The sequence below is a fragment of the Oncorhynchus masou genome, unplaced genomic scaffold (assembly GCF_036934945.1).
Source record: "Oncorhynchus masou masou isolate Uvic2021 unplaced genomic scaffold, UVic_Omas_1.1 unplaced_scaffold_1336, whole genome shotgun sequence".
NCBI classification, from domain to species: domain Eukaryota; kingdom Metazoa; phylum Chordata; class Actinopteri; order Salmoniformes; family Salmonidae; genus Oncorhynchus; species Oncorhynchus masou.
The window spans coordinates 42,233-66,475 of record NW_027003239.1 but is presented as its reverse complement, the minus strand read 5'-3'; the positions used below and the strand labels follow the sequence as shown (position 1 = coordinate 66,475).

Below are 24,243 nucleotides of genomic sequence, written 5' to 3'. Positions count from 1 at the left end.
GTTTATAATGTACTGTATTTACAGACCAGAGGTGTTTATAATTATTATTATAGCAACACAACAGGTGAAGCAGGTCTTGTTATGTACAGCAACACAACAGGTGAAGCAGGTCTCGATATGTACAGCAACACATCAGGTGAAGCAGACACTATACATCTTCAATCAGAGATACAACTGAATAACAGAGAAAACAATAAAATACTGATCTGCCCAGACATGAAGGGAAGGAGAATTCAAGGCCCAGATATGAAGAGAAGAAGAGTTCAAGGTCCCGACATGAAGGGAAGGAGAGTTCATGGCCCAGACATGAAGAGAAGGAGAGTTCAAGGCCCAGACATGAAGAGAAGGAGAGTTCAAGACCCAGACATGAAGGGAAGGAGAGTTCAAGGCCCAGACATGAAGGGAAGGAGAGTTCAAGGCCCAGACATGAAGGGAAGGAGAGTTCAAGGCCCAGACGTGAAGAGGAGAGTTCAAGGCCCAGACATGAAGAGAAGGAGAATTCAAGGTCCCGACATGAAGGGAAGGAGAGTTCAAGACCCAGACATGAAGAGAAGGAGAGTTCAAGGCCCAGACATGAAGAGAAGGAGAGTTCAAGACCCAGACATGAAGGGAAGGAGAGTTCAAGGCCCAGACATGAAGGGAAGGAGAGTTCAAGGCCCAGACATGAAGAGAAGGAGAGTTCAAGGCCCAGACATGAAGAGAAGGAGAGTTCAAGACCCAGACATGAAGGGAAGGAGAGTTCAAGGCCCAGACATGAAGGGAAGGAGAGTTCAAGGCCCAGACATGAAGGGAAGGAGAGTTCAAGGCCCAGACGTGAAGAGGAGAGTTCAAGGCCCAGACATGAAGAGAAGGAGAATTCAAGGTCCCGACATGAAGGGAAGGAGAGTTCATGTAACCTCCGTAAAGAGGACAGTAACGTCTGGAAAGAGAACAGTAACGTCTGGAAAGAGAACAGTAACCTCCGTAAAGAGGACAGTAACCAACGTAAAGAGGACAGTAACCTCTGTAAAGAGAACAGTAACCTCCGTAAAGAGGACAGTAACCTCCGTAAAGAGGACAGTAACCTCCGTAAAGAGGACAGTAACCTCCGTAAAGAGGACAGTAGCCTCCGTAAAGAGGACAGTAACCTCCGTAAAGAGGACAGTAACCTCCGTAAAGAGGACAGTAACCTCTGTAAAGAGAACAGTAACCTCCGTAAAGAGGACAGTAACCTCCGTAAAGAGGACAGTAACCTCCGTAAAGAGGACAGTAACCTCCGTAAAGAGGACAGTAACCTCCGTAAAGAGGACAGTAACCTCCGTAAAGAGGACAGTAACCTCCGTAAAGAGGACAGTAACCTCCGTAAAGAGGACAGTAACCTCTGTTAGAGGACATAAACCTCCGTAAAGAGGACAGTAGCCTCCGTAAAGAGGACAGTAGCCTCCGTAAAGAGGACAGTAACGTCTGTAAAGAGGACAGTAACCTCTGTAAAGAGGACAGTAACCTCCGTAAAGAGGACAGTAACCTTTGTAAAGAGGACATAAACCTCCATAAAGAGGACAGTAGCCTCCGTAAAGAGGACAGTAGCCTCCGTAAAGAGAACAATAACCTCTGTAAAGTGGACAGTAACCTCTGTAAAGAGGAAAGGTATCTCCTTAAAGAGGACAGTAGCCTCCGTAAAGAGGACAGTAACCTCCGTAAAGAGGACAGTAGCCTCTGTAAAGAGAACAGTAACCTCTGTAAAGAGAACAGTAGCCTCCGTAGTGAGGACAGTAACCTCCGTAAAGAGGACAGTAACCTCCGTAAAGAGAACAGTAGCCTCCGTAAAGAGGACAGTAACCTCCGTAAAGAGGACAGTAACCTCCGTAAAGAGAACAGTAACCTCCGTAAAGAGAACAGTAACCTCCGTAAAGAGGACAGTAACCTCCGTAAAGAGGACAGTAACCTCCGGAAAGAGGACAGTAACCTCTGGAAAGAGGAAAGGTATCTCCGTAAAGAGGACAGTAGCCTCTGTAAAGAGAACAGTAACCTCTGTAAAGAGGACATAAACCTCCGTAAAGAGGACAGTAGCCTCCGTAAAGAGGACAGTAACCTCCGTAAAGAGGACAGTAACCTCCGTAAAGAGGACAGTAACCTCCGTAAAGAGGACAGTAACCTCCGTAAAGAGAACAGTAGCCTCCGTAAAGAGGACAGTAACCTCCGTAAGGAGGACAGTAACCTCCGTAAAGAGGAAAGGTATCTCCGTAAAGAGGAAAGGTATCTCCGTAAAGAGGACAGTAACCTCAGTAAAGAGGACAGTAACCTCCGTAAAGAGGACAGTAACCTCTGTAAAGAGGACAGTAACCTCCGTAAAGAGGAAAGGTATCTCCGTAAAGAGGACAGTAACCTCAGTAAAGAGGACAGTAACCTCTGTAAAGAGGACAGTAGACTCTGTAAAGTGGACAGTAACCTCCGTAAAGAGGAAAGGTATCTCCGTAAAGAGGACAGTAACCTCTGTAAAGAGGACAGTAACCTCTGTAAAGAGAACAGTAACCTCTGTAAAGAGAACAGTAACCTCTGTAAAGAGGACAGTAACCTCTGTAAAGAGGACAGTAACCTCTGTAAAGAGGACAGTAACCTCCGTAAAGTGGACAGTAACCTCCGTAAAGTGGACAGTAACCTCCGTAAAGAGAACAGTAACCTCCGTAAAGAGGACAGTAACCTCCGTAAAGAGGAAAGGTATCTCCGTAAAGAGGACAGTAACCTCTGTAAAGAGGACAGTAACCTCTGTAAAGAGGACAGTAACCTCCGTAAAGAGGAAAGGTATCTCCGTAAAGAGGACAGTAACCTCAGTAAAGAGGACAGTAACCTCTGTAAAGAGGACAGTAGACTCTGTAAAGTGGACAGTAACCTCCGTAAAGAGGAAAGGTATCTCCGTAAAGAGGACAGTAACCTCTGTAAAGAGGACAGTAACCTCTGTAAAGAGAACAGTAACCTCTGTAAAGAGAACAGTAACCTCTGTAAAGAGGACAGTAACCTCTGTAAAGAGGACAGTAACCTCTGTAAAGAGGACAGTAACCTCCGTAAAGTGGACAGTAACCTCCGTAAAGTGGACAGTAACCTCCGTAAAGAGAACAGTAACCTCCGTAAAGAGGACAGTAACCTCCGTAAAGAGGAAAGGTATCTCCGTAAAGAGGACAGTAACCTCTGTAAAGAGGACAGTAACCTCCGTAAAGAGAACAGTAACCTCTGTAAAGAGAACAGTAACCTCCGTAAAGAGGACAGTAACCTCCGTAAAGAGGACAGTAACCTCTGTAAAGAGGACAGTAACCTCCGTAAAGAGGACAGTAACCTCCGTAAAGTGGACAGTAACCTCTGTAAAGAGGACAGTAACCTCCGTAAAGAGGACAGTAACCTCCGTAAAGAGGACAGTAACCTCCGTAAAGTGGACAGTAACCTCTGTAAAGAGGACAGTAACCTCCGTAAAGAGGACAGTAACCTCCGTAAAGAGGACAGTAACCTCCGTAAAGTGGACAGTAACCTCTGTAAAGAGGACAGTAATCTCCGTAAAGAGGACAGTAACCTCCGTAAAGAGGACAGTAACCTCTGTAAAGAGGACAGTAACCTCCGTAAAGAGGACAGTAACCTCCGTAAAGTGGACAGTAACCTCTGTAAAGAGGACAGTAATCTCCGTAAAGTGGACAGTAACCTCCGTAAAGTGGACAGTAACCTCCGTAAAGTGGACAGTAGACTCTGTAAAGAGGACAGTAGCCTCTGTAAAGAGAACAGTAACCTCTATAAAGTGAACAGTAACCTCTGTAAAGAGGACAGTAACCTCCGTAAAGTGGACAGCTACAACCAAACATAAAAGGGCTCCAATAAATTATTTTCTGGGCCATGACACTACAATTTCCCCGAAAAGATGTCGGATCAAGGGGAAATTACCTTCAAGAGTTAAGTGTAATGCGCTTCTCGACAATGCCTTTGTTGATTCTCTGAGTGTGTGGCCGGGATTCAATCAAAGAACACACATTCACATCCCCATCTCTCCATCCCCCTGCAGTGTCTCAGACTGCCCCCGTAGAGCATGGTAATATCAAGCTGCCTCTCCAGACCGTGTCTTCCTCCCCACCTCCTTCCTTGATGCTCGGTACAGTTTGATACTGAGACTGGGCAGATTGTACAGTTCATCCAGATGGAACCTGGTCTGGAACCGTTCTACGAACTGGTTCTCTCTGTCCAGACGGAACCTCATGGCCCAGAGGATCTCTGTCCCGTCCTGACACAGGTGATCGAAGGTGTCCAAGAGTTCCACCAGGTAGGGGTGGCAGTACACCACATCGGCAGCGAACACGTAGTCGTAGTGACAGGCAGCCTGAGGGAAGCGTTGTTCCAGCTCCTTCCCCCAGGACAGCTCAGCGACACGAGGAGCGTGTCGACAGTAACCCCTGGTGTTACGCAGTACGTTATACTGCAGGTTACTCAGCACCTCCGGCAGGTCTGTGGACGTCACCTTGGCACCTAGGAAAAAAACACAAACAAACACCAGTTACCGAACAGGAAGGAAGAGGGCGGTTTCACCGGACCGGACGTGCTGTTTTCAACTCTCTAGACAGACAGGAGCGGTAGAGATACTCTCAATGATCGGCTATGGAACCCTGACCTGTTCACCGGACGTGCCACCTGTCCCAGACCTGCTGTTTTCAACTCTCTAGAGACAGCAGGAATGGTAGAGATACTCTGAATGATCGGCTATGGAACCCTGACCTGTTCACCGGACGTGCTACCTGTCCCAGACCTGCTGTTTTCAACTCTCTAGAGACAGCAGGAGAGGTAGAGATACTCTGAATGATCGGCTATGAAAAGCCAACTGACATTTACTCCTGAGGTGCTGACCTTTAGTAACCTCGACAACCACTGTGATTCTTATTATTTGACCCTGCTGGTCATTTATGAACATTTGAACATCTTGGCCATGTTCTGTTATAATCTCCACCCGGCACAGCCAGAAGAGGACTGGCCACCCCACATAGCCTGGTTCCTCTCTAGGTTTCTTCCTAGGTTTTGGCCTTTCTAGGGAGTTTTTCCTAGCTACCGTGCTTCTACACCTGCATTGCTTGCTGTTTGGGGTTTTAGGCTGGGTTTCTGTACAGCACTTTGTAACATCAGCTGATTTAAGAAGGGCTATAAAAATAAATTTGATTGATTGGATGGGCCCGAAAAACTAAAACAAAAAAAACACACTAACGAGGAGGGTGTCTGGGTCCCCCCAGGACAGCTCAGTGATATGAGGAGGGTGTCTGGGACCCCCGGGAATCTCAGTGATACGAGGAGGGTGTCTGGGACCCCCCGGGACAGCTCAGTGATATGAGGAGGGTGTCTGGGACCCCCCAGGACAGCTCAGTGATACGAGGAGGGTGTCTGGGACCCCCCAGGACAGCTCAGTGATACGAGGAGGGTGTCTGGGACCCCCCGGGACAGCTCAGTGATATGAGGAGGGTGTCTGGGACCCCCCAGGACAGCTCAGTGATACGAGGAGGGTGTCTGGGTCCCCCCAGGACAGCTCAGTGATACGAGGAGGGTGTCTGGGACCCCCCGGGACAGCTCAGTGATACGAGGAGGGTGTCTGGGACCCCCCGGGACAGCTCAGTGATATGAGGAGGGTGTCTGGGACCCCCCAGGACAGCTCAGTGATACGAGGAGGGTGTCTGGGACCCCCCGGGACAGCTCAGTGATATGAGGAGGGTGTCTGGGACCCCCGGGACAGCTCAGTGATATGAGGAGGGTGTCTGGGGCCCCCCAGGACAGCTCAGTGATACGAGGAGGGTGTCTGGGTCCCCCCAGGACAGCTCAGTGATACGAGGAGGGTGTCTGGGACCCCCCAGGACAGCTCAGTGATATGAGGAGGGTGTCTGGGTCCCCCCAGGACAGCTCAGTGATATGAGGAGGGTGTCTGGGTCCCCCGGGACAGCTCAGTGATACGAGGAGGGTGTCTGGGACCCCCCGGGACAGCTCAGTGATACGAGGAGGGTGTTTGGGACCCCCCAGGACAGCTCAGTGATACGAGGAGGGTGTCTGGGTCCCCCCAGGACAGCTCAGTGATACGAGGAGGGTGTCTGGGACCCCCCAGGACAGCTCAGTGATACGAGGAGGGTGTTTGGGACCCCCCAGGACAGCTCAGTGATACGAGGAGGGTGTCTGGGTCCACCCAGGACAGCTCAGTGATATGAGGAGGGTGTCTGGGACCCCCCAGGACAGCTCAGTGATACGAGGAGGGTGTCTGGGACCCCCAGGACAGCTCAGTGATATGAGGAGGGTGTCTGGGACCCCCAGGACAGCTCAGTGATATGAGGAGGGTGTCTGGGACCCCCAGGACAGCTCAGTGATACGAGGAGGGTGTCTGGGACCCCCAGGACAGCTCAGTGATATGAGGAGGGTGTCTGGGACCCCCAGGACAGCTCAGTGATACGAGGAGGGTGTCTGGGACCCCCCAGGACAGCTCAGTGATACGAGGAGGGTGTCTGGGACCCCCCAGGACAGCTCAGTGATACGAGGAGGGTGTCTGGGCCCCCCAGGACAGCTCAGTGATATGAGGAGGGTGTCTGGGACCCCCCAGGACAGCTCAGTGATACGAGGAGGGTGTCTGGGGCCCCCCCAGGACAGCTCAGTGATATGAGGAGGGTGTCTGGGACCCCCCAGGACAGCTCAGTGATATGAGGAGGGTGTCTGGGACCCCCCAGGACAGCTCAGTGATACGAGGAGGGTGTTTGGGGCCCCCCAGGACAGCTCAGTGATATGAGGAGGGTGTCTGTGCCCCACAGGACAGCTCAGTGATATGAGGAGGGTGTCTGGGACCCCCAGGACAGCTCAGTGATACGAGGAGGGTGTCTGGGACCCCCAGGACAGCTCAGTGATATGAGGAGGGTGTCTGGGACCCCCAGGACAGCTCAGTGATATGAGGAGGGTGTCTGGGACCCCCAGGACAGCTCAGTGATATGAGGAGGGTGTCTGGGACCCCCCAGGACAGCTCAGTGATACGAGGAGGGTGTCTGGGACCCCCCAGGACAGCTCAGTGATACGAGGAGGGTGTCTGGGACCCCCCAGGACAGCTCAGTGATACGAGGAGGGTGTCTGGGACCCCCCAGGACAGCTCAGTGATATGAGGAGGGTGTCTGGGCCCCCCAGGACAGCTCAGTGATACGAGGAGGGTGTCTGGGACCCCCAGGACAGCTCAGTGATATGAGGAGGGTGTCTGGGTCCCCCAGGACAGCTCAGTGATATGAGGAGGGTGTCTGGGACCCCCAGGACAGCTCAGTGATATGAGGAGGGTGTCTGGGACCCCCAGGACAGCTCAGTGATACGAGGAGGGTGTCTGGGACCCCCGGGACAGCTCAGTGATACGAGGAGGGTGTCTGGGACCCCCCGGGACAGCTCAGTGATACGAGGAGGGTGTCTGGGACCCCCCCAGGACAGCTCAGTGATATGAGGAGGGTGTCTGGGCCCCCCAGGACAGCTCAGTGATATGAGGAGGGTGTCTGGGCCCCCCCAGGACAGCTCAGTGATACGAGGAGGGTGTCTGGGACCCCCCAGGACAGCTCAGTGATATGAGGAGGGTGTCTGGGACCCCCCGGGACAGCTCAGTGATATGAGGAGGGTGTCTGGGACCCCCCAGGACAGCTCAGTGATATGAGGAGGGTGTTTGGGACCCCCCAGGACAGCTCAGTGATACGAGGAGGGTGTCTGGGACCCCCCAGGACAGCTCAGTGATATGAGGAGGGTGTCTGGGACCCCCCAGGACAGCTCAGTGATATGAGGAGGGTGTTTGGGACCCCCCAGGACAGCTCAGTGATACGAGGAGGGTGTCTGGGACCCCCCAGGACAGCTCAGTGATACGAGGAGGGTGTCTGGGACCCCCCGGGACAGCTCAGTGATACGAGGAGGGTGTCTGGGACCCCCAGGACCCCAGGACAGCTCAGTGATATGAGGAGGGTGTCTGGGACCCCCCAGGACCCCAGGACAGCTCAGTGATACGAGGAGGGTGTCTGGGACCCCCCAGGACCCCAGGACAGCTCAGTGATACGAGGAGGGTGTCTGGGACCCCCCAGGACAGCTCAGTGATACGAGGAGGGTGTCTGGGACCCCCCGGGACAGCTCAGTGATACGAGGAGGGTGTCTTGGGCCCCCCAGGACAGCTCAGTGATATGAGGAGGGTGTCTGGGACCCCCCAGGACAGCTCAGTGATACGAGGAGGGTGTCTGGGGCCCCCCAGGACAGCTCAGTGATATGAGGAGGGTGTCTGGGACCCCCCAGGACAGCTCAGTGATATGAGGAGGGTGTCTGGGACCCCCCAGGACAGCTCAGTGATACGAGGAGGGTGTTTTGGGCCCCCCAGGACAGCTCAGTGATATGAGGAGGGTGTCTGTGCCCCCCAGGACAGCTCAGTGATATGAGGAGGGTGTCTGGGACCCCCCAGGACAGCTCAGTGATACGAGGAGGGTGTCTGGGACCCCCCAGGACAGCTCAGTGATATGAGGAGGGTGTCTGGGACCCCCAGGACAGCTCAGTGATATGAGGAGGGTGTCTGGGCCCCCCCAGGACAGCTCAGTGATACGAGGAGGGTGTCTGGGACCCCCCAGGACAGCTCAGTGATACGAGGAGGGTGTCTGGGTCCCCCCAGGACAGCTCAGTGATACGAGGAGGGTGTCTGGGACCCCCCAGGACAGCTCAGTGATATGAGGAGGGTGTCTGGGCCCCCCAGGACAGCTCAGTGATACGAGGAGGGTGTCTGGGACCCCCAGGACAGCTCAGTGATATGAGGAGGGTGTCTGGGTCCCCCCAGGACAGCTCAGTGATATGAGGAGGGTGTCTGGGACCCCCCAGGACAGCTCAGTGATATGAGGAGGGTGTCTGGGACCCCCCAGGACAGCTCAGTGATACGAGGAGGGTGTCTGGGACCCCCCGGGACAGCTCAGTGATACGAGGAGGGTGTCTGGGACCCCCCGGGACAGCTCAGTGATACGAGGAGGGTGTCTGGGACCCCCCCAGGACAGCTCAGTGATATGAGGAGGGTGTCTGGGCCCCCCAGGACAGCTCAGTGATATGAGGAGGGTGTCTGGGACCCCCCAGGACAGCTCAGTGATACGAGGAGGGTGTCTGGGACCCCCAGGACAGCTCAGTGATATGAGGAGGGTGTCTGGGACCCCCAGGACAGCTCAGTGATATGAGGAGGGTGTCTGGGACCCCCAGGACAGCTCAGTGATATGAGGAGGGTGTTTGGGACCCCCAGGACAGCTCAGTGATACGAGGAGGGTGTCTGGGACCCCCAGGACAGCTCAGTGATATGAGGAGGGTGTCTGGGACCCCCAGGACAGCTCAGTGATATGAGGAGGGTGTTTGGGACCCCCAGGACAGCTCAGTGATACGAGGAGGGTGTCTGGGACCCCCAGGACAGCTCAGTGATACGAGGAGGGTGTCTGGGACCCCCCGGGACAGCTCAGTGATACGAGGAGGGTGTCTGGGACCCCCCGGGACAGCTCAGTGATACGAGGAGGGTGTCTGGGACCCCCCAGGACCCCAGGACAGCTCAGTGATATGAGGAGGGTGTCTGGGACCCCCCAGGACCCCAGGACAGCTCAGTGATATGAGGAGGGTGTCTGGGACCCCCCAGGACCCCAGGACAGCTCAGTGATACGAGGAGGGTGTCTGGGACCCCCCAGGACCCCAGGACAGCTCAGTGATATGAGGAGGGTGTCTGGGACCCCCCAGGACCCCAGGACAGCTCAGTGATACGAGGAGGGTGTCTGGGACCCCCCAGGACCCCAGGACAGCTCAGTGATACGAGGAGGGTGTCTGGGACCCCCCAGGACAGCTCAGTGATACGAGGAGGGTGTCTGGGACCCCCCAGGACAGCTCAGTGATACGAGGAGGGTGTCTTGGGCCCCCAGGACAGCTCAGTGATATGAGGAGGGTGTCTGGTACCCCCCAGGACAGCTCAGTGATACGAGGAGGGTGTCTGGGACCCCCCAGGACAGCTCAGTGATACGAGGAGGGTGTCTGGGACCCCCCAGGACAGCTCAGTGATACGAGGAGGGTGTCTGGGACCCCCCCAGGACAGCTCAGTGATATGAGGAGGGTGTCTGGGACCCCCCAGGACAGCTCAGTGATATGAAGAGGGTGTCTGGGCCCCCCCAGGACAGCTCAGTGATACGAGGAGGGTGTCTGGGTCCCCCCAGGACAGCTCAGTGATATGAGGAGGGTGTCTGGGACCCCCCAGGACAGCTCAGTGATACGAGGAGGGTGTCTGGGACCCCCCAGGACAGCTCAGTGATACGAGGAGGGTGTCTGGGACCCCCGGGACAGCTCAGTGATATGAGGAGGGTGTCTGGGACCCCCCAGGACAGCTCAGTGATACGAGGAGGGTGTCTGGGACCCCCCAGGACCCCAGGACAGCTCAGTGATATGAGGAGGGTGTCTGGGACCCCCCAGGACAGCTCAGTGATACGAGGAGGGTGTCTGGGACCCCCCGGGACAGCTCAGTGATACGAGGAGGGTGTCTGGGACCCCCCAGGACAGCTCAGTGATACGAGGAGGGTGTCTGGGACCCCCAGGACAGCTCAGTGATATGAGGAGGGTGTCTGGGCCCCCAGGACAGCTCAGTGATATGAGGAGGGTGTCTGGGACCCCCAGGACAGCTCAGTGATATGAGGAGGGTGTCTGGGACCCCCTAGGACAGCTCAGTGATACGAGGAGGGTGTCTGGGCCCCCCCAGGACAGCTCAGTGATACGAGGAGGGTGTCTGGGACCCACCCAGGACAGCTCAGTGATACGGGGAGGGTGTCTGGGACCCCCAGGACAGCTCAGTGATATGAGGAGGGTGTTTGGGACCCCCAGGACAGCTCAGTGATACGAGGAGGGTGTCTGGGACCCCCAGGACAGCTCAGTGATACGAGGAGGGTGTCTGGGACCCCCGGGACAGCTCAGTGATACGAGGAGGGTGTCTGGGACCCCCCGGGACAGCTCAGTGATACGAGGAGGGTGTCTGGGACCCCCAGGACCCCAGGACAGCTCAGTGATATGAGGAGGGTGTCTGGGACCCCCCAGGACCCCAGGACAGCTCAGTGATATGAGGAGGGTGTCTGGGACCCCCCAGGACCCCAGGACAGCTCAGTGATACGAGGAGGGTGTCTGGGACCCCCCAGGACCCCAGGACAGCTCAGTGATATGAGGAGGGTGTCTGGGACCCCCCAGGACCCCAGGACAGCTCAGTGATACGAGGAGGGTGTCTGGGACCCCCCAGGACCCCAGGACAGCTCAGTGATACGAGGAGGGTGTCTGGGACCCCCCAGGACAGCTCAGTGATACGAGGAGGGTGTCTGGGACCCCCCCAGGACAGCTCAGTGATATGAGGAGGGTGTCTGGGACCCCCCAGGACAGCTCAGTGATACGAGGAGGGTGTCTGGGACCCCCCAGGACAGCTCAGTGATATGAGGAGGGTGTCTGGGCCCCCCCAGGACAGCTCAGTGATATGAGGAGGGTGTCTGGGATCCCCAGGACAGCTCAGTGATACGAGGAGGGTGTCTGGGACCCCCCAGGACAGCTCAGTGATATGAGGAGGGTGTCTGGGTCCCCCCAGGACAGCTCAGTGATATGAGGAGGGTGTCTGGGTCCCCCCGGGACAGCTCAGTGATACGAGGAGGGTGTCTGGGACCCCCGGGACAGCTCAGTGATACGAGGAGGGTGTTTGGGACCCCCCAGGACAGCTCAGTGATACGAGGAGGGTGTCTGGGTCCCCCCAGGACAGCTCAGTGATACAAGGAGGGTGTCTGGGACCCCCCAGGACAGCTCAGTGATACGAGGAGGGTGTTTGGGACCCCCCAGGACAGCTCAGTGATACGAGGAGGGTGTCTGGGTCCACCCAGGACAGCTCAGTGATATGAGGAGGGTGTCTGGGACCCCCCAGGACAGCTCAGTGATACGAGGAGGGTGTCTGGGACCCCCAGGACAGCTCAGTGATATGAGGAGGGTGTCTGGGACCCCCAGGACAGCTCAGTGATATGAGGAGGGTGTCTGGGACCCCCAGGACAGCTCAGTGATACGAGGAGGGTGTCTGGGACCCCCAGGACAGCTCAGTGATATGAGGAGGGTGTCTGGGACCCCCAGGACAGCTCAGTGATACGAGGAGGGTGTCTGGGACCCCCCAGGACAGCTCAGTGATACGAGGAGGGTGTCTGGGACCCCCCAGGACAGCTCAGTGATACGAGGAGGGTGTCTGGGCCCCCAGGACAGCTCAGTGATATGAGGAGGGTGTCTGGGACCCCCCAGGACAGCTCAGTGATATGAGGAGGGTGTCTGGGACCCCCCAGGACAGCTCAGTGATACGAGGAGGGTGTCTGGGACCCCCCAGGACAGCTCAGTGATATGAGGAGGGTGTCTGGGCCCCCCAGGACAGCTCAGTGATATGAGGAGGGTGTCTGGGATCCCCAGGACAGCTCAGTGATACGAGGAGGGTGTCTGGGACCCCCCAGGACAGCTCAGTGATACGAGGAGGGTGTCTGGGACCCCCAGGACAGCTCAGTGATACGAGGAGGGTGTCTGGGACCCCCCGGGACAGCTCAGTGATACGAGGAGGGTGTCTGGGACCCCCAGGACAGCTCAGTGATATGAGGAGGGTGTCTGGGCCCCCCCAGGACAGCTCAGTGATACGAGGAGGGTGTCTGGGACCCCCCAGGACAGCTCAGTGATACGAGGAGGGTGTCTGGGACCCCCCAGGACAGCTCAGTGATATGAGGAGGGTGTCTGGGACCCCCCAGGACAGCTCAGTGATACGAGGAGGGTGTCTGGGACCACCCATGAGACTTTGTAAATACAAGATTGTCTCACCTAGAAGGCTTGTAACTATGGAGACCAGACCGGTCCCGGCGCCCAGCTCGATGACGTTCTTGTCCAGCAGGTTGTAAGTGTCACGGTGCGTATCCAGGAAGTAACACAGGACTATGGCCTGATGGGAAATAAACACAATGCAATGTGAACAAACAAGAAGTTATAAAAATGAAGTTGATGGATGAAGATGTACATGGTGAGGAAACAAGTGGAATTTAAAAGTAATGATGAAGATTAGTGTTAGTAAGGATGATGAAGATTAGTGTTAGTGAGGATGATGAAGGTGAGCGTTAGGGTAGTGTTAGTGAGGATGATGAAGATTAGTGTTAGTGAGGATGATGAAGGTGAGCGGTAGGGTAGTGTTAGTGAGGATGATGAAGATTAGCGTAAAGGTAGTGTTAGTGAGGATGATGAAGATTAGCGTAAAGGTAGTGTTAGTGAGGATGATGAAGGTGACCATAAGGGTAGTGTTAGTGAGGATGATGAAGGTGAGCGGTAGGGTAGTGTTAGTGAGGATGATGAAGGTGAGCGGTAGGGTAGTGTTAGTGAGGATGATGAAGATTAGCGTAAAGGTAGTGTTAGTGAGGATGATGAAGATTAGCGTAAAGGTAGTGTTAGTGAGGATGATGAAGGTGACCATAAGGGTAGTGTTAGTGAGGATGATGAAGGTGAGCGGTAGGGTAGTGTTAGTGAGGATGATGAAGGTGAGCGGTAGGGTAGTGTTAGTGAGGATGATGAAGGTGAGCGGTAGGGTAGTGTTAGTGAGGATGATGAAGGTGAGCGGTAGGGTAGTGTTTGTGAGGATGATGAAGGTGAGCGGTAGGGTCGTGTTAGTGAGGATGATGAAGGTGAGCGGTAGGGTAGTGTTAGTGAGGGTGATGAAGGTGAGCGGTAGGGTAGTGTTAGTGATGGTGATGAAGGTGAGCGGTAGGGTAGTGTTAGTGAGGATGATGAAGGTGAGCGCTAGGGTCGTGTTAGTGAGGATGATGAAGGTGAGTGAAGGGTAGTGTTAGTGAGGGTGATGAAGGTGAGTGGTAGGGTAGTGTTAGTGAGGATGATGAAGGTGAGCGGTAGGGTAGTGTTAGTGAGGGTGATGAAGGTGAGCGGTAGGGTAGTGTTAGTGAGGATGATGAAGGTGAGTGAAGGGTAGTGTTAGTGAGGATGACGAAGGTAGTGGTAGGGTAGTGTTAGTGAGGATGATGAAGGTGAGTGGTAGGGTAGTATTAGTGAGGATGATGAAGGTGAGCGGTAGGGTAGTGTTAGTGAGGAGGATGAAGGTGAGCGGTAGGGTAGTGTGAGTGAGGATGATGAAGGTGACCATAAGAGTAGTGTTAGTGAGGATGATGAAGGTGACCATAAGGGTAGTGTTAGTGAGGATGATAAAGGTGAGCGGTAGGGTAGTGTTAGTGAGGATGATGAAGATGAGTGGTAGGGTAGTGTTAGTGAGGAGGATGAAGGTGAGCGGTAGTGTTAGTGAGGAGGATGAAGGTGAGTGGTAGGGTAGTGTTAGTGAGGATGACGAAGGTGAGTGGTAGGGTAGTGTTAGTGAGGGTGACGAAGGTGACACTAAGGGTAGTGTTAGTGAGGATGATGAAGGTGAGCGGTAGGGTAGTGTTAGTGAGGATGATGAAGATGTGCGGTAGGGTAGTGTTATTGAGGATCATGAAGGTGACCATAAGGGTAGTGTTAGTGAGGATGATGAAGGTGACCATAAGGGTAGTGTTAGTGAGGATGATGAAGGTGAGCGGCAGGGTAGTGTTAGTGAGGGTGACGAAGGTGACCATAAGGGTAGTGTTAGTGAGGATGATGAAGGTGAGCGGTAGGGTAGTGTTAGTGAGGAGGATGAAGGTGAGCGGTAGGGTAGTGTTAGTGAGGATGATGAAGATGAGCGGTAGGGTAGTGTTAGTGAGGGTGACGAAGGTGACCATAAGGGTAGTGTTAGTGAGGATGATGAAGGTGAGCGGTAGGGTAGTGTTAGTGAGGAGGATGAAGGTGAGTGGTAGGGTAGTGTTAGTGAGGATTATGAAGGTGAGTGAAGGGTAGTGTTAGTGAGGGTGACGAAGGTGACCATAAGGGTAGTGTTAGTGAGGATGATGAAGGTGAGCGGTAGGGTATTGTTAGTGAGGATGATGAAGGTGAGCAGTAGGGTAGTGTTCGTGAGGATGATGACGGTCCCCATAAGGGTAGTGTTCGTGAGGATGATGAAGGTGACCATAAGGGTAGTGTTAGTGAGGAGGATGAAGGTGGGCGGAAGGCGCGTGTTGTACCGAGGGCCACATCACAGCTCCGTAGAGGTCATGTGACTCCTTGATCTTGATCTGATGGTCAGCGAAGGTGTATCCCTCCCAGGCCTCCACGGTGATCAGAGACTGGATGATCCTCCTGGACATGATGGCAGCTGCCAGATCAGCATCCACACCTGGCAACACAATTAAATCATCATTATTCTATGTAGGACACGTGCTATTGAACTATTTCCAAACAGTGAAGATGGTTTCCCATCATCCTCTCTCTCAGTACAGTCTCAGGTTGTTGACGTATCCCATCATCCTCTCTCTCAGTACAGTCTCAGGTTGTTGACGTTTCCCATCATCCTCTCTCTCAGTACAGTCTCAGGTTGTTGACGTATCCCATCATCCTCTCTCTCAGTACAGTCTCAGGTTGTTGACGTATCCCATCATCCTCTCTCTCAGTACAGTCTCAGGTTGTTGACGTATCCCATCATCCTCTCTCTCAGTACAGTCTCAGGTTGTTGACGTCCCATCATCCTCTCTCTCAGTACATCTCAGGTTGTTGACGTATCCCATCATCCTCTCTCAGTACAGTCTCAGGTTGTTGACGTATCCCATCATCCTCTCTCTCAGTACAGTCTCAGGTTGTTGACGTATCCCATCATCCTCTCTCTCAGTACAGTCTCAGGTTGTTGACGTATCCCATCATCCTCTCTCTCAGTACAGTCTCAGGTTGTTGACGTATCCCATCATCCTCTCTCTCAGTACAGTCTCAGGTTGTTGACGTATCCCATCATCCTCTCTCTCAGTACAGTCTCAGGTTGTTGACGTATCCCATCATCCTCTCTCTCAGTACAGTCTCAGGTTGTTGACGTATCCCATCATCCTCTCTCTCAGTACAGTCTCAGGTTGTTGACGTATCCCATCATCCTCTCTCTCAGTACAGTCTCAGGTTGTTGACGTATCCCATCATCCTCCTCTCTCAGTACAGTCTCAGGTTGTTGACGTATCCCATCATCCTCTCTCTCAGTACAGTCTCAGGTTGTTGACGTATCCCATCATCCTCTCTCTCAGTACAGTCTCAGGTTGTTGACGTATCCCATCATCCTCTCTCAGTACAGTCTCAGGTTGTTGACGTATCCCATCATCCTCTCTCTCTCAGTACAGTCTCAGGTTGTTGACGTATCCCATCATCCTCTCTCTCAGTACAGTCTCAGGTTGTTGACGTATCCCATCATCCTCTCTCTCTCAGTACAGTCTCAGGTTGTTGACGTATCCCATCATCCTCTCTCTCTCAGTACAGTCTCAGGTTGTTGACGTATCCCATCATCCTCTCTCTCTCAGTACAGTCTCAGGTTGTTGACGTATCCCATCATCCTCTCTCTCAGTACAGTCTCAGGTTGTTGACGTATCCCATCATCCTCTCTCTCTCAGTACAGTCTCAGGTTGTTGACGTATCCCATCATCCTCTCTCTCAGTACAGTCTCAGGTTGTTGACGTATCCCATCATCCTCTCTCTCAGTACAGTCTCAGGTTGTTGACGTATCCCATCATCCTCTCTCTCAGTACAGTCTCAGGTTGTTGACGTATCCCATCATCCTCTCTCTCAGTACAGTCTCAGGTTGTTGACGTATCCCATCATCCTCTCTCTCAGTACAGTCTCAGGTTGTTGACGTATCCCATCATCCTCTCTCTCAGTACAGTCTCAGGTTGTTGACGTATCCCATCATCCTCTCTCTCAGTACAGTCTCAGGTTGTTGACGTATCCCATCATCCTCTCTCTCAGTACAGTCTCAGGTTGTTGACGTATCCCATCATCCTCTCTCTCAGTACAGTCTCAGGTTGTTGACGTATCCCATCATCCTCTCTCTCAGTACAGTCTCAGGTTGTTGACGTATCCCATCATCCTCTCTCTCAGTACAGTCTCAGGTTGTTGACGTATCCCATCATCCTCTCTCTCAGTACAGTCTCAGGTTGTTGACGTATCCCATCATCCTCTCTCTCAGTACAGTCTCAGGTTGTTGACGTATCCCATCATCCTCTCTCTCAGTACAGTCTCAGGTTGTTGACGTATCCCATCATCCTCTCTCTCAGTACAGTCTCAGGTTGTTGACGTATCCCATCATCCTCTCTCTCAGTACAGTCTCAGGTTGTTGACGTATCCCATCATCCTCTCTCTCAGTACAGTCTCAGGTTGTTGACGTATCCCATCATCCCTCTCTCTCAGTACAGTCTCAGGTTGTTGACGTATCCCATCATCCTCTCTCTCAGTACAGTCTCAGGTTGTTGACGTATCCCATCATCCTCTCTCTCAGTACAGTCTCAGGTTGTTGACGTATCCCATCATCCTCTCTCTCTCAGTACAGTCTCAGGTTGTTGACGTATCCCATCATCCTCTCTCTCTCAGCACAGTCTCAGGTTGTTGACGTATCCCATCATCCTCTCTCTCTCAGTACAGTCTCAGGTTGTTGACGTATCCCATCATCCTCTCTCTCTCAGCACAGTCTCAGGTTGTTGACGTATCCCATCATCCTCTCTCTCTCAGTACAGTCTCAGGTTGTTGACGTATCCCATCATCCTCTCTCTCAGTACAGTCTCAGGTTGTTGAAGTATCCCATCATCCTCTCTCTCTCAGTACAGTCTCAGGTTGTTGACGTATCCCATCATCCTCTCTCTCTCAGTACAGTCTCAGGTTGTTGACGTATCCCATCATCCTCTCTCTCTCAGTACAGTCTCAGGTTGTTGACGTATCCCATCATCCTCTCTCTCAGTACAGTCTCAGGTTGTTGACGTATCCCATCATCCTCTCTCTCAGTACAGTCTCAGGTTGTTGACGTATCCCATCATCCTCTCTCTCAGTACAGTCTCAGGTTGTTGACGTATCCCATCATCCTCTCTCTCTCAGTACAGTCTCAGGTTGTTGACGTATCCCATCATCCTCTCTCTCAGTACAGTCTCAGGTTGTTGACGTATCCCATCATCCTCTCTCAGTACAGTCTCAGGTTGTTGACGTATCCCATCATCCTCTCTCTCAGTACAGTCTCAGGTTGTTGACGTATCCCATCATCCTCTCTCTCAGTACAGTCTCAGGTTGTTGACGTATCCCATCATCCTCTCTCTCAGTACAGTCTCAGGTTGTTGACGTATCCCATCATCCTCTCTCTCAGTACAGTCTCAGGTTGTTGACGTATCCCATCATCCTCTCTCTCAGTACAGTCTCAGGTTGTTGACGTATCCCATCATCCTCTCTCTCAGTACAGTCTCAGGTTGTTGACGTATCCCATCATCCTCTCTCTCAGTACAGTCTCAGGTTGTTGACGTATCCCATCATCCTCTCTCTCTCAGTACAGTCTCAGGTTGTTGACGTATCCCATCATCCTCTCTCTCTCAGTACAGTCTCAGGTTGTTGACGTATCCCATCATCCTCTCTCTCAGTACAGTCTCAGGTTGTTGACGTATCCCATCATCCTCTCTCAGTACAGTCTCAGGTTGTTGACGTATCCCATCATCCTCTCTCTCTCAGTACAGTCTCAGGTTGTTGACGTATCCCATCATCCTCTCTCTCAGTACAGTCTCAGGTTGTTGACGTATCCCATCATCCTCTCTCTCTCAGTACAGTCTCAGGTTGTTGTGACGTATCCCATCATCCTCTCTCTCTCAGTACAGTCTCAGGTTGGTGACGTATCCCATCCTCTCATACAGTCTCAGGTTGTTGACTCCCATCAGTACAGTCTCAGGTTGTTGACGTATCCCATCATCCTCTCTCTCTCAGTACAGTCTCAGGTTGTTGACGTATCCCATCATCCTCTCTCTCAGTACAGTCTCAGGTTGTTGACGTATCCCATCATCCTCTCTCTCAGTACAGTCTCAGGTTGTTGACGTATCCCATCATCCTCTCTCTCAGTGCAGTCTCAGGTTGTTGACGTATCCCATCATCCTCTCTCTCAGTACAGTCTCAGGTTGTTGACGTATCCCATCATCCTCTCTCTCTACAGTCTCAGGTTGTTGACGTATCCCATCATCCTCTCTCTCAGTACAGTCTCAGGTTGTTGACGTATCCCATCATCCTCTCTCTCAGTACAGTCTCAGGTTGTTGACGTATCCCATCATCCTCTCTCTCAGTACAGTCTCAGGTTGTTGACGTATCCCATCATCCTCTCTCTCAGTACAGTCTCAGGTTGTTGACGTATCCCATCATCCTCTCTCTCAGTACAGTCTCAGGTTGTTGACGTATCCCATCATCCTCTCTCTCAGTACAGTCTCAGGTTGTTGACGTATCCCATCATCCTCTCTCTCTCAGTACAGTCTCAGGTTGTTGACGTATCCCATCATCCTCTCAGTACAGTCTCAGGTTGTTGACGTATCCCATCATCCTCTCTCTCAGTACAGTCTCAGGTTGTTGACGTATCCCATCATCCTCTCTCTCAGTACAGTCTCAGGTTGTTGACGTATCCCATCATCCTCTCTCTCTCAGTACAGTCTCAGGTTGTTGACGTATCCCATCATCCTCTCTCTCAGTACAGTCTCAGGTTGTTGACGTATCCCATCATCCTCTCTCTCAGTACAGTCTCAGGTTGTTGACGTATCCCATCATCCTCTCTCTCAGTACAGTCTCAGGTTGTTGACGTATCCCATCATCCTCTCTCTCTCAGTACAGTCTCAGGTTGTTGACGTATCCCATCATCCTCTCTCTCTCAGTACAGTCTCAGGTTGGTGACGTATCCCATCATCCTCTCTCTCTCAGTACAGTCTCAGGTTGTTGACGTATCCCATCATCCTCTCTCTCAGCACAGTCTCAGGTTGTTGACGTATCCCATCATCCTCTCTCTCTCAGCACAGTCTCAGGTTGTTGACGTATCCCATCATCCTCTCTCTCAGTACAGTCTCAGGTTGTTGACGTATCCCATCATCCTCTCTCTCAGTACAGTCTCAGGTTGTTGACGTATCCCATCATCCTCTCTCTCAGTACAGTCTCATAACCCCTCTACACGGCTAGCTGACCCAGTCCAGTAACCTAGTCCCTCAGTAGAGAAACATAACCCCTCTACACGGCTAGCTGACCCAGTCCAGTAACCTAGTCCCTCAGTAGAGAAACATAACCCCTCTACACAGCTAGCTGACCCAGCATCAGTCCAGTAACCTAGTCCCTCAGTAGAGTAACATAACCCCTCTACACGGCTAGCTGACCCAGCATCAGTCCAGTAACCTAGTCCCTCAGTAGAGAAACATAACCCCTCTACACGGCTAGCTGACCCAGTCCAGTAACCTAGTCCCTCAGTAGAGTAACATAATCCCTCTACACGGCTAGCTGACCCAGTCCAGTAACCTAGTCCCTCAGTAGAGCAACATAACCCCTCTACACGGCTAGCTGACCCAGCATCAGTCCAGTAACCTAGCCCCTCAGTAGAGAAACATAACCCCTCTACACGGCTAGCTGACCCAGTCCAGTAACCTAGTCCCTCAGTAGAGTAACATAACCCCTCTACACAGCTAGCTGACCCAGCATCAGTCCAGTAACCTAGTCCCTCAGTAGAGTAACATAACCCCTCTACACGGCTAGCTGACCCAGTCCTCTACACGGCTAGCTGACCCAGTCCAGTAACCTAGTCCCTCAGTAGAGAAACATAACCCCTCTACACAGCTAGCTGACCCAGCATCAGTCCAGTAACCTAGTCCCTCAGTAGAGTAACATAACCCCTCTACACGGCTAGCTGACCCAGCATCAGTCCAGTAACCTAGTCCCTCAGTAGAGAAACATAACCCCTCTACACGGCTAGCTGACCCAGTCCAGTAACCTAGTCCCTCAGTAGAGTAACATAACCCCTCTACACGGCTAGCTGACCCAGTCCAGTAACCTAGTCCCTCAGTAGAGAAACATAACCCCTCTACACGGCTAGCTGACCCAGTCCAGTAACCTAGTCCCTCAGTAGAGAAACATAACCCGTCTACATGGCTAGCTGACCCAGCATCAGTCCAGTAACCTAGTCCCTCAGTAGAGAAACATAACCCGTCTACACGGCTAGCTGACCCAGTCCTCTACACGGCTAGCTGACCCAGTCCAGTAACCTAGTCCCTCAGTAGAGTAACATAACCCCTCTACATGGCTAGCTGACCCAGCATCAGTCCAGTAACCTAGTCCCTCAGTAGAGTAACATAACCCCTCTACACGGCTAGCTGACCCAGTCCAGTAACCTAGTCCCTCAGTAGAGAAACATAACCCCTCTACATGGCTAGCTGACCCAGCATCAGTCCAGTAACCTAGTCCCTCAGTAGAGTAACATAACCCCTCTACATGGCTAGCTGACCCAGCATCAGTCCAGTAACCTAGTCCCTCAGTAGAGTAACATAACCCCTCTACATGGCTAGCTGACCCAGTCCAGTAACCTAGTACCTCGGTAGAGAAACATAACCCCTCTACACAGCTAGCTGACCCAGCATCAGTCCAGTAACCTAGTCCCTCAGTAGAGTAACATAACCCCTCTACACGGCTAGCTGACCCAGCATCAGTCCAGTAACCTAGTCCCTCAGTAGAGAAACATAACCCCTCTACACGGCTATCTGACCCAGTCCAGTAACCTAGTCCCTCAGTAGAGAAACATAACCCCTCTACACAGCTAGCTGACCCAGTCCAGTAACCTAGTCCCTCAGTAGAGAAACATAACCCCTCTACACGGCTAGCTGACCCAGTCCAGTAACCTAGTCCCTCAGTAGAGTAACATAACCCCTCTACACGGCTAGCTGACCCAGTCCAGTAACCTAGTCCCTCAGTAGAGAAACATAACCCCTCTACATGGCTAGCTGACCCAGTCCAGTAACCTAGTCCCTCAGTAGAGTAACATAACCCCTCTACACAGCTAGCTGACCCAGTCCAGTAACCTAGTCCCTCAGTAGAGAAACATAACCCCTCTACACAGCTAGCTGACCCAGTCCAGTAACCTAGTCCCTCAGTAGAGAAACATAACCCCTCTACACGGCTAGCTGACACAGCATCAGTCCAGTAACCTAGTCCCTCAGTAGAGAAACATAACCCCTCTACACGGCTAGCTGACCCAGTCCAGTAACCTAGTCCCTCAGTAGAGTAACATAACCCCTCTACACGGCTAGCTGACCCAGTCCAGTAACCTCGCCCCTCAGTAGAGAAACATAACCCCTCTACTCGGCTAGCTGACCCAGTCCAGTAACCTAGTCCCTCAGTAGAGTAACATAACCCCTCTACACGGCTAGCTGACCCAGCATCAGTCCAGTAACCTAGCCCCTCAGTAGAGTAACATAACCCCTCTACATGGCTAGCTGACCCAGCATCAGTCCAGTAACCTAGCCCCTCAGTAGAGTAACATAACCCCTCTACTCGGCTAGCTGACCCAGTCCAGTAACCTAGCCCCTCAGTAGAGAAACATAACCCCTCTACATGGCTAGCTGACCCAGTCCAGTAACCTAGTCCCTCAGTAGAGAAACATAACCCCTCTACACGGCTAGCTGACCCAGCATCAGTCCAGTAACCTAGCCCCTCAGTAGAGTAACATAACCCCTCTACACGGCTAGCTGACCCAGTCCAGTAACCTCGCCCCTCAGTAGAGAAACATAACCCCTCTGCATGGCTAGCTGACCCAGTCCAGTAACCTCGCCCCTCAGTAGAGTAACATAACCCCTCTACTCGGCTAGCTGACCCAGTCCAGTAACCTCGCCCCTCAGTAGAGAAACATAACCCCTCTACACGGCTAGCTGACCCAGTCCAGTAACCTAGCCCCTCAGTAGAGTAACATAACCCCTCTACACGGCTAGCTGACCCAGTCCAGTAACCTAGCCCCTCAGTAGAGTAACATAACCCCTCTACACGGCTAGCTGACCCAGTCCAGTAACCTCGCCCCTCAGTAGAGTAACATAACCCCTCTACACGGCTAGCTGACCCAGTCCAGTAACCTAGTCCCTCAGTAGAGTAACATAACCCCTCTACACGGCTAGCTGACCCAGTCCAGTAACCTAGTCCCTCAGTAGAGAAACATAACCCCTCTACACGGCTAGCTGACCCAGTCCAGTAACCTAGTCCCTCAGTAGAGTAACATAACCCCTCTACACGGCTAGCTGACCCAGTCCAGTAACCTCGCCCCTCAGTAGAGAAACATAACCCCTCTACACGGCTAGCTGACCCAGTCCAGTAACCTCGCCCCTCAGTAGAGAAACATAACCCCTCTACACGGCTAGCTGACCCAGTCCAGTAACCTAGTCCCTCAGTAGAGAAACATAACCCGTCTACATGGCTAGCTGACCCAGCATCAGTCCAGTAACCTAGTCCCTCAGTAGAGAAACATAACCCGTCTACATGGCTAGCTGACCCAGCATCAGTCCAGTAACCTAGTCCCTCAGTAGAGTAACATAACCCCTCTACATGGCTAGCTGACCCAGTCCAGTAACCTAGCCCCTCAGTAGAGTAACATAACCCCTCTACACGGCTAGCTGACCCAGTCCAGTAACCTAGCCGCTTCAGTAGAGTAACTTAACCCCTCTATGTAGTCGATTAGCACCTGGCAGGTTATTTGCGGCCTCTCTGACACAGACATGCAGCTGGTATACCAGTTATGTAAGCTAGTGAGGGGAGAGAGAGAGAAGAGCTCTTAAATCACTTCACAGCCTGTGTGTGTGTGTGTGTGTGTGTGTGTGTGTGTGTGTGTGTGTGTGTGTGTGTCTCAATGTACCCGATTACAATGCTATAAACACGTCTATGAAGCCCTATAAAACATGACTTACGGCGCATAGTGACCATCAATGAATGGATAACTACCGATCTACCAAGACTTCAACTATCGACGCTTTGATACGTACAGAAATAACGACAACAACAAGTTGACATAGTGAGTCATCCCACAGTTGACACATTTGTTCTGTACGCGTGTGGATCTGCCAGCTCTCGCTACCTACCCTCTGTTTCAGCATCTTCCTCAGTCTGGACAGCCTGGGTCAGGACGGGGTTCATGTCTCTGTCCTGGAGTAGGGGTGAGGGGTTTGTGGGTAGTAGCAGTAACAATCTGACCGTGTTGCTCCAAAGTGGTGTGTTGGATGTCCAGGGAAACGGGTCCTTAATCGAGGAGCTCCGGGTCTCAATGGGCTCTTGTCAGGTCGGCTGGCTGTGTGTTGTGAGGGGTTGGTATATGGTTCTCTTTCTCCTTTCCTTCCCTCC

General features: G+C 52.8%; 1 protein-coding gene across 2 annotated transcripts; it reads right to left on the bottom strand.

Moving 5' to 3' along the window:
- Nucleotides 1-2,819: 2,819 nt before the first annotated feature.
- LOC135530407 (protein-lysine methyltransferase METTL21E-like) lies at nucleotides 2,820-24,238 on the bottom strand. 2 transcript variants are annotated; one of them, XR_010453839.1, is made up of 5 exons: nucleotides 23,985-24,238; nucleotides 15,105-15,256; nucleotides 12,838-12,955; nucleotides 3,794-4,479; nucleotides 2,820-2,869 (listed from the first exon to the last, which is right to left on the bottom strand). XR_010453839.1 is itself a non-coding variant. In XM_064958740.1 (4 exons), the coding sequence occupies exons 1-4, from the start codon at nucleotides 24,037-24,039 to the stop codon at nucleotides 4,055-4,057; spliced, it is 750 nt and encodes a 249-aa protein (XP_064814812.1). In that variant the 5' UTR covers nucleotides 24,040-24,238; the 3' UTR covers nucleotides 3,622-4,054. The 2 variants fall into 2 exon arrangements, 1 of the variants encoding a protein (XP_064814812.1); XM_064958740.1 differs by lacking the exon at nucleotides 2,820-2,869 and having other exon boundaries at nucleotides 3,622-4,479.
- Between the last annotated feature and the right edge of the window lie 5 nt (nucleotides 24,239-24,243).